This window comes from Ochotona curzoniae, unplaced genomic scaffold (assembly GCF_017591425.1).
Source record: "Ochotona curzoniae isolate NIBS_2020 unplaced genomic scaffold, NIBS_Ocur_1.0 patch35, whole genome shotgun sequence".
NCBI classification, from domain to species: Eukaryota; Metazoa; Chordata; class Mammalia; order Lagomorpha; family Ochotonidae; genus Ochotona; species Ochotona curzoniae.
In genome coordinates this window covers 81,027-90,816 of record NW_024466917.1, presented here as the reverse complement: position 1 = coordinate 90,816, position 9,790 = coordinate 81,027, and the positions used below count along the sequence as shown (strand labels likewise).

The 9,790-nt window shown below is 55.3% G+C and overlaps 1 protein-coding gene across 1 annotated transcript; it reads left to right on the top strand.

Annotated features, from left to right (window-relative positions):
- The first annotated feature begins 3,456 nt into the window (after window positions 1-3,456).
- LOC121167224 (keratin, type II cuticular Hb6) lies at window positions 3,457-8,740 on the top strand. The gene is made up of 9 exons (XM_040996627.1): window positions 3,457-3,822; window positions 4,519-4,727; window positions 5,231-5,291; window positions 5,707-5,802; window positions 5,997-6,161; window positions 6,433-6,558; window positions 6,801-7,021; window positions 8,363-8,394; window positions 8,559-8,740. The coding sequence occupies exons 1-9, from the start codon at window positions 3,457-3,459 to the stop codon at window positions 8,738-8,740; spliced, it is 1,458 nt and encodes a 485-aa protein (XP_040852561.1).
- Window positions 8,741-9,790: the final 1,050 nt, after the last annotated feature.

Here is a 9,790-nt window from a genome sequence, read left to right as displayed (position 1 = left end):
GCGCCGGTTCTAGTCCCGGCAGCTCTGCTTCCCTTCCAGCTCCCTGCCTGTGGCCCAGGAAAGCAGTGGAGGATGGCCCAAAGCTTTGGGACCCTGCACCCACATGGGAGACCCGGAAGAGGCTCCTGGCTTCGGATCGGCATAACATCGACCGTTGCACTCACTTGGGGAGTGAATCATAGGACGGAAGATCTTACTCTCTGTCTCTCCTCTCTGTATATCCGCCTTTCCAATAAAAAAATAAAAAAAAAATCTATAAAAAAAAAGAAAAACTAAGTTTAGGAGTGAGCATTTTGTGAGTGGTGAAGGTGCCACTTGGGAGCTTGCATACCGTATCTAAGTGCCTGGCCCCACTCCTAACTCCAGGTTCATTTTTGTGCACGCTGTGGGAGGTGATGGATGATACAGTTGTATCTCTGGTACCCACGTAAGAGGTCGGATTGAGTGCCTGTATCCTGGGTACCTACCTAAATGACAGATTGAATTCCTGGCTTTGGACTGGTCCAGTTGCAGCTGTTGTGGGCATGCGTGGAACGAACTAGCTGATGGGATGTCTGTCTATCCACTTTTCAAATAAAAATAAAGTAAATACAAATTTTAAAATGTAGAGTTACTTGTTTAGCCTACTGATCAAGATGTCGCTGTCGCACGTTAGAGGGCCAAGGCTTGAACCTGGTTTCACTCCAGTTTCCTGCTAATACAGACCTTGAGGCTCAGCTCAGGTAATTTCTGCCACTCACTTCGCAGACATGGCTTGAGTTACTGGCTCTCAGCTTTGCCCTGGTCCAATACTGGCCTTTGTGGACATTTGGGGGGAATGAACCAGCAGATGGAAGTTGCCTCTTGCCATCTTTCAGTCTTTCCCTCTTTTTACTCTTTAAATAAATTAATTAATTTAAAAGAAAAGCTTACTTAGGTGCAAAACTTTTCAAAATCTATGGAGTTTTTTTCATAACATGTATTTCCATCAACTTTTGAAGACCTCATACTAAAACAAACTTGTCTTTTAATTCTATTTTTTGTGAACTTTGTTTTTAAGTTTTCTTTTCTTATTTGAAAGGCACACTTACAGAGACAGAATGATCCTTCATCCACTGGTTCACTCTCCATATGGCCACAATGACCAGGGCTGACCCAGGTTGAAATCAGGAGCCAGAAGCTTCTTCTAGGTTTCCCACATGAGTGCTGGAGTCCAAAGATTTGGGCCATTTTCTGCTGCTTTCCCAGGTGCATTGAAAGGGAACTGGATCAGAAGTGGAATGGCTGAGAGTTGAACTGGCATCCATATGGGATGCCAATGTTGCAAGCAGAGGCTTAGCTTGTTGTGTCACAACACCAGTCTCTCCATGAACTTTTTTTTTTTTAAAAAAGATTTTATTTATTTTTATTGGAAAGGCAGATATATATAAAGGAGGAGAGACACAGAGAAAGATCTACTGTCCAATGCTTACTCCCCAAGTGGCCACAACAGTTGCAGCTGAGCCAATCCAGAGCCATTCTGAAGCCAGGAACTTTTTCCAGGTCTCCCACGCTGGCACAGGGTCCCAAGGGTTTGGGTCATCCTCGACTGCTTTCCCAGGCCGCAAGCAGGGAGCTGGATGGGAAGTGGGGCTGCAGGATTAGAACCGAGGCCCATATGGGATCCCAGCACATTCAAGGTGAGAATTTTAGCCGCTAGGCTACAGTGCTGAGACCTCCATGGACTTTTCAACATTAGTATTTCATAGATACAGAGCACAAACCAGTGCAACAACAAGGTCATGGAGCGACTCTCCTTCCTATACTCTGATGGATTCTTTTCTGTTCTAGTTTTTTCTGTTCTATTTTTTGCCTTTGTTAGTCGGGCATTTCAAAAACTTTGTGGAAAATGGGATTAGGCTAAGCCTCTACCGGCAGCCCTGGCATCCCATATGGGCACCAATTTGTTTTCTGGCTGCTTCTCTTCCACAACATCTCTCTGCTTATGGCCTGGGAGAGCAGCAAAGGATGGCTCAAATCTTCAGGATCCCGCAAGCACCTGGAGGAGGCTCCTGGCTTCAGATCGGCTCAGCTGCAGCCATTGTGGCCAGCTGGGGAGTGAGCCAGTGGATGGAAAAATCTCTGTCCTTCCTCATAACTCTGCCTTTCCAATGAAAATAAAATAAATTTTAAAAAATGGAATGGGATTACAAGGTAAGTTTATTTTGGTGCAAAAAATTTTTGATACCCATGCACTCCCCCCACCCCCATGACATGCCTTTGCATGAATTTTTGGAAAAGCTTTAAAATAAAATTCTGATTACTTCTGGTAGGCCACACTGTAAACTTAGAAAGAAGAGTTCCACAGATCCTTTTTGCCTCTCAGAGAGATGAAAGCACAGCCCTCTGCTTTTTGCTGTGGAGTTTACTGAGCGTATCATCTCTCTCTATATCCCCAAGGCAGCAGTGGAAGGAAAGCCTTAGCTGTTTCTCAGAAGAGCAAATGGCTTTGCCCCAGACCTTGGTCCTGACCCAGCCCTTGTGAGTTCAAGGCCCATATGAGGCTGGGTGGATGGCATGTGCTGATATGGATCTGCTCTGACACCTGCCGAGGTTGTTGACAAAGGACTGAGGAGCAGCAGGGACTTGAGCGAAGGATTAGCATGGAAAGCAGCAGGAACTCTGGACCGGCTGAGCTAAGGGTCTCTGCTTGGGGTCTGTTGGAAATGCTGGAGCTTCACAGGGGTCAGCAAGCTGCAGTGTGCTACTGGGTCTCCAAGGTATACCCCAGAGAGGAAGTGTCTTCTGTTGGCATGTGGTGGCTCAACGGCTGGACGACCAGCCAGTATCCTAGTGAGGGCAAATAAGTGGCAAGTTAGCACCTGGGAGTGGTGAGTAGGCAAAAGGACAGCAAGTGAGAACCAAGTGTCAGAGTGAGGGCCAGAAAGGGAAGGAGGAAGGAAGGAAGATGTTGATATGTATCAAAAGATAAGTGATTTGGGAACAGGTATGTATGCCGGTGTTGGGTTAGTCCACCAGTGATTAACTTAAAGACTGGCTCCGGAGCATCAGCACCACGGAGAGCGGCACCGACCCTCTCCAACTGGGCGGAGCACTTGGCACAGAGACCACGCCCTACTGGATCCCTGCCCAGCCAATTTACACACCTCTCAGTGTCTCTCACCATCTTCTGGAGGCTGAGGTGGGTGCGAGGGCAGTGAGCTGGCCCTTTGAAGAAGAAAATTGTGCCGTTTAGGGCAAAGGACCATAAACACAGCCGCATCTGGTCACCAATTAAGCATATTAAGAGAAGAGCCACAGTAGCTAAACAGCCCAAGCCCATAAAGCACTAATTGCGTGTGTCCACGTGGTCCAGGCAGGCTGCGCATATATAAAAGGCCTGCGGAGATCGGAAAAATAAACATCCAAACCAACGTCCGCTGGGCCCTCGCTAGGACGTCTCCAACCTCACAGTATCCCTAAGCTCAAACTCACACCATGACCTGTGGATCCTACTGCGGCCGCGCCTTCAGCTGCGCCTCGGCCTGCGGACCCCGGCCCGGACGCTGCTGCATCACCGCCGCCCCCTACCGCGGCATCTCCTGCTACCGCGGCCTCACCGGGGGCTTCGGCAGCCACAGCGTGTGCGGGGGCTTCCGCGCCGGCTCCTGTGGGCGCAGCTTCGGCTACCGCTCGGGCGGTGTGTGCGGGCCCAGCGCGCCCTGCATCACCACAGTGTCTGTCAATGAGAGCCTGCTGACGCCCCTCAACCTGGAGATCGACCCCAACGCGCAGTGCGTCAAGCATGAGGAGAAGGAGCAGATCAAGTGTCTCAACAGCAAGTTCGCTGCCTTCATCGACAAGGTCGGTGTCCTGGAGCGCGCCCTGCCTGCGCCCACACTCTGTGCCCAGGCAGACCTGGGGACTGGGAGTGGTCATGAGCCGACCAGTCTTGGGCTTCCTGAGATGCCAGACTGATGGAAGAGGCAGGCACGGGCACTAGAGACCCAGACAGCCTCAGCTCCAGTTCTGAGAGCCTGCAGAGCCTGCAGAGGGAGCATGTGGCCAGTTGGCAGTGACAGGACCACAGCTGCCACGCTGAGGCCAGAGAGGTCCAGCTGAGGCCTCTGTGGTCCAGCTGTGAGAAGCAGTGGGAGTGGAGGGAGGGGCTGCGGTAGCTGACACCACCTCCTCGGACCCCTTCTCAAGATGACGTGCTGTGCTCTGCTGTGCATCAGGGCACACAGTTGCCCGGCTGCTGCCTCAGCAGGCTTCAGAGGATGAGACTGGCCTGGGATGTGGCACCTGCCACCTGGCACCTGCCACCCAGAGCCACCAGCTGGGACCCAGCAGCTCGCCTGAGGATGGGAGCAGCCATATGCCAGCACCTTGTTCTCATTCCCCATGTCTGGGAAAATCCAGGCATGGACCAGGAGCAGGAGATGAGGATGTCTTCTGGTCCCTACTCTCCCCAGTGTGGACTCCAGGTCAGAGCTGGCTCTGAGGTGCCAGGAGCCAGCTGACACCTCCACTTCCCCCGTCTTTCTCCCTCCCTGGCAGGTGCGCTTCCTGGAGCAGCAGAACAAGCTCCTGGAGACCAAGCTGCAGTTCTTCCAGAACCGCAAGTGCTGTGAGAGCAACCTGGAGCCTCTGTTTGAGGGCTACATCGAGACGCTGCGGCGGGAGGCCGAGTGTGTGGAGGCCGACAGCGGGCGGCTGTCCTCAGAGCTCAACCATGTGCAGGAGGTGCTGGAGGGCTACAAGAAGAAGTGAGTGTGGCCCAGCAGCATGGCAGGTTGTGCCTGGGCCTATGTGAAGGGCTGCTGGATTGGGCAGCACGGAGCCAGGTCCAGACAGAGGCAGTGTCCATCTCCCTAGGTGGACAGATGGCCACTGAGACCATGAGGATGGTCTCAGATTGAGCTGGGGCTGACACTCAGATGTCAGATCTGGGTGCTGCTGTGAGCGAGGGACCATGTCCACTCCCTGCTTGGGCCAGGGCAGAGTCCTAGCCATGTTGGAGCAGCTTCAGGCTGGGAGACTGTGGTATCCCTGTGCAAATCACAGTGGAGCCTCTGACATGGTCCTCCAAGGCCAGGCTCCCCTGGAACACTCAGAAGCCCTGCCGGGGTGTGTGTGTGTGTGTGTGTGTGTGTGTGTGTGTGTGTGTGTGTGTGTGTGTTGGTGGGAGGGGGGTGTTGTGGCCTCATCTGCCTGAACAGGAGGGATCTGACAGCCCCGCCCGCTCTGACCCCTTCCCTCTGTGTCTCAGGTACGAGGAGGAGGTTTCCCTGAGAGCCACGGCTGAGAATGAGTTTGTAGCCCTGAAGAAGGTGAGGACCTTGGGACAGGGAGCTGTGTGGATGGAACAGAACCAGGAGTGACCAAGTGTCCTCTTGGGGGACCAGGGGATGGAGAGGTTGGCGGGGCAGGTTGGAAGCCAACCAGGGCAGGTTTCCTAGAGAATTGAGGACAGAAAGGAGAGGTGGATGGATGGCCAAGATGTTTCAGGACAGGGTGACAGATGAGGAATCCTCTCCAGTCACTGTTGGATCTGTGCTTACAGCGGGGGGCGAGTGGGGGAGGGAGGAGGCTTCTGGGTGCACCCAGGGAGGTGTCAACACAAAGAGACATCTTGGAGACAGGGAACTGGGGAACCTCATCCTGGTAGGCCATCCTGGGTCAGGACATGGGTCTGAGGGGCGTGACCAGCAGGATCCCTCTGACCATTCCCCTCCCACCTTTCAGGACGTGGACTGCGCCTACCTGCGCAGGTCAGACCTGGAGGCCAACGTGGAGGCCCTGACCGAGGAGATCGACTTCCTGAGGCAGCTGTATGAGGAGGTGAGGGCCATGGGCCTGACAGCGAGCAGGCAGGGCACCTAGAAGGGAGAGCTTGGGCTGGGGCTGTGGGCTGGGCCTTGGAGACCGTGTGAGGACAGACCATGTACCTCTGTGTGAGAGCTGGGCATGCTGCACCACAAGAGTAGGCTGTGATCCCAATCAGCTCCTGCCTGCCTCTATCCTACCCCCTGCAGGAGATCCGCGTCCTCCATGCCCACATCTCAGACACCTCGGTTGTGGTCAAGATGGACAACAGCCGGGACCTCAACATGGACTGCGTCATTGCTGAGATCAAGGCTCAGTATGACGACATTGCCACCCGCAGCCGGGCTGAGGCTGAGTCCTGGTACCGCAGCAAGGTGAGCAGCACAGGATGTGACAGTGGGAGGGACAAGGAGAAAGGCTGGGGTTCTGGTCCCTGATGAACTGATGGCCTTCAGCAGGGCAGGGCTGCTGTGGGTGAGTGCACCTGCTGAGTGTGTGGGTGAGTGCACCTGCTGAGTGTGTGGGTGCACCTGCTTCATATGGGTGAGTGCACCTGCTTCATATGGGTGTACCTGCTGAACACTGTTCCCCCTGAGTCACCCTGGCAATGTGCTGAGCCTTCTGGACTCCTGCTCTTCCCCTCAGTGCGAGGAGATGAAGGCCACGGTGATCCGGCACGGGGAGACCCTGCGCCGCACCAAGGAGGAGATCAATGAGCTGAACCGCATGATCCAGAGGCTGACGGCCGAGGTGGAGAACGCCAAGTGCCAGGTAGGGATCAGTGTGTGCCAGGCCAGAGTGATGGGCCCACCCCAGTGTCACACAGGACACCTGCCCTAGGGGAGTCCATTGTGTTGTCTGGCCAGTTTGCAGGACTGGAGTCCCAGTTCCTGATCACTCAGGGGCCTGGGTGGTGGGTGTCCCTGGCCAAGTGGGGGAGCCTGGACTCATGTAGGACATAGAGGGATAGTCCCAGGGGACAGAACCTATCCTGTTTTCTCCTGGGTCCACAGAACACCAAGCTGGAGGCTGCTGTGACCCAGTCTGAGCAGCAGGGCGAGGCGGCCCTGAGCGACGCCCGCTGCAAGCTGGCAGGGCTGGAGGAGGCCCTGCAGAAGGCCAAGCAGGACATGGCCTGCCTGCTCAAGGAGTACCAGGAGGTGATGAACTCCAAGCTGGGCCTGGACATCGAGATCGCCACCTACCGCCGCCTGCTGGAGGGCGAGGAGCAGAGGTGAGGGTCCTTAGCCCCTTTCCCTCCCAGCTCTGCCTGGGCTTGTTAGTGTCCCTGTCACAGCGCTGGCATCATGCAGCCCGTGTCTCCACAACTCCCCCAACTGCACCTGGCCAGGTAATTTTTGGATGTCCTTGAGTATTCCCTAGGGCTATGCAGGTCTCTCCTTCACACTGGCATTGCTGTGTCACTTGCACCTCTTGCTCATGTCAGAACCTTGTGTCTGGCAATTGTAGCAGTTCCTGAGCAATTTGCTTGAGTCTGTGTGGGTAGCATTCTCTTCCCTTCCAGCCCCATCTTTAGGTCTGCTTAGGGTCCCAGTTTGCTTTCCTAGTCTGACTCTGACCCCGTCCCAGCCCTAGGAGTTGAGCTTTATCCCATAAGTTTGCCTTCTTTCTGGAAATCCATGAATTTACTGTCTGTTGCCATGAACATCTCCAGGTGGTGTCTGGTGTCTGGCAGCTGGTGACACTGAGTTAGATAAGCAGCAGATCCTGTGCTTAAGCAGGTGTGCATAGCTAGCAGGATTTTTGCCTGTGTGACTGCCTGGCAGGTGAGGGCGTGGAGAGGAACCAGGGCCAGTCAGCCTTTCAGTGGCTGAATGGCAGCTGCCCAGCTCCAGATCCCGTAAGATCAACATCCCCAGCGTATCTACCTGGTCTTTGTCTTTGGTTAATTTTTGTCCTGTCGCTCAGTTGCTGACTTTCTCAGCCTTCAGTTTAGTTTTTGCTCCTGTTGCGAGTGGGGAGAGGAGGGTGGAGGGAGTGGTCTGGAAGCATCCTGTGGCAATGGGAACCCAGGTTCTTGGAAGTCGGGTGATTCTCTAGTGAGACTCCCAATTCAGCTCCCTAGTAATCCCTCTGAACTCTGAGATGCTGGGGATCAGGCTCCGGCTGGCTTTGGGGATTACCTGTAGGCTGATTCGGCCCCTTCCACTGTTCTGCTTTAGAGGCCAGTGCTGTTTGAGGGAGCCTACATCTAGAAAGCTGGCAACTCCAGCTGGGTCTCTCAGGAAGTCAGGAGTGGGCATGGGATGGGCATCCTGGCACCCTGAGGTTGGGATCAGGTGTCTGGCAAGGGTCCAGCCTAGTGTCTGCTTTGTGTGACATCATCTTCATAGATCCCAGGAGGGGATTTTCCTAAGGGAATTGAGGCAGAGAATGGCTCAGACTCAGGCCTTTGTGGGTTTCTGGGGGTGCTGTGCCCCTTTAGCCCCCTCTCCTCCTCCCCCACACGGTGGAGTCCGTTTCTGTGGCCCAGGGATGTCACCAGCCCCCAGGCCGCGCAGTCAGGGAAGCTTTTCTGCCCCTCTGACGTTTGCATTCTGCTTTCTCTCCGCAGGCTGTGCGAGGGCGTCAGCTCTGTGAATGTCTGTAAGTAGTCCTCCCTGGGTCACTGCGGGGCGCGGCGGTGGTGGGGCGGCGGGCGTCTTTGGAAATTGGGGGTCCCCGCACGTGCGTGCCCACGCGAAAGCCACAGGGCTGGGGCAGCGGCTGACGCACGTCCGTACCTTTTCTTTCCCCATCTCCCCATCCAGGCGTCAGCAGCTCCCGCGGTGGCGTCGTTTGTGGCGATCTCTGCGCCACCGGTACTGCCCCTGCTGTCAACACTCGCGTCTGTAGCGCTCCTTGCAGCGGCAACGTGGTGGTGGGCACCCCCAACGCCTGCGCCCCCTGCGCCGCGCTCAGCACCTGTGGCAGCAGCTGCAAGAAGTGCTAGGATGTTGCAACCTTCCCCAGCCACCGCCACCACCGTCACCTCTGCCCGGCCAGGACCTCACGCACCCTGAATGCACCTTCAGTCTCCACCTCGCGCTCCAGCTCTGCTTACTTGTGCCTGCCGGGTCCGGGGGCTGGGGCGGCGCCTCGCTCTCTTTCCCTAGCCTTTCCTCGTAGTCGGTTTGATGTTCCACTGTCTCCTCCCTTTTTTCTGCCTAATGTTCTTCGCAGGCTTCATGGGTCCCTCCAGATCCCTGGCCCCCAAGCTTGGTGGAACAGTGCCGGGTCCTGGAATCTCCATTCCGCATGGAAGTGACCTGGAGCTTCTGCCCCGGGCAGGGCTGGGTGGGGCGGGGCGGGGTGGGGGTGAGGCCAGCCGCTTGCTGCTGTGGGGACGCGCCTCCCGTGGAATGGGGACACGCCTCCCTCCCCTCCAGCAGGGCTGCGTGTAGAAGCATCTAGAAGGCCCGTGACTGAAGTGCCCGCACACTGCTCTTGATTTCACCCTCTGTTTGCAATAAAGTCACGGTAGTGAATCAAACCTTGGTGCCTGAGACTCTTGGAGGTGGCGGCGATGGGGCACTCCTGGGAGAGTGCCTGGTGGATTTTTGCAGGACCTGCTTATTTTGTTGGTGGGGTGAATGTGAGTACTGGAGAGCTGGCCTTTGTGATTTTGGAGTAAACAGGGAAGACCCAAGGGTATTTCCTGGAGGGACGCAAGGCAGGAGCCAAGGTGGAAGTGAGAGTGTGAGGGCACGTGAGAGAGGCAGAGTGGCAAGGAGGAGGAGCAGCGGATTGGGAGCCAGGAAAACTGTGCTTTCTTTTTTTCAGATTTACTTATTTTGAGAGAGAGAGAGAAATTTATCTTTTGTTGCAAGCTCGCTTCCCAAATGGTTGCAACGACCAGAGCTGGACTTCTATAAGCCAGGAGCCAGGAACTTCCTCTAAGTCTCCCACATTGGTGCGATGATCCAAGCACTTGGTCTGTCCTCTGCTGATTCCTCAGGCCATAAACAGGGTACTGAGTGGGAAGTGGAGCAGCCAGGACCCC

Coding starts and splice junctions, on each gene's coding strand:
- LOC121167224 (XM_040996627.1), top strand. CDS start 3,457: ATGACCTGTGGATCCTACTGCGGCCGCGCCTTCAGCTGCGCCTCGGCC. Junction 5,292..5,706: donor AGTTTGTAGCCCTGAAGAAG/GTGAGGACCTTG, acceptor CCCACCTTTCAG/GACGTGGACTGCGCCTACCT. Junction 7,022..8,362: donor CTGGAGGGCGAGGAGCAGAG/GTGAGGGTCCTT, acceptor TTCTCTCCGCAG/GCTGTGCGAGGGCGTCAGCT.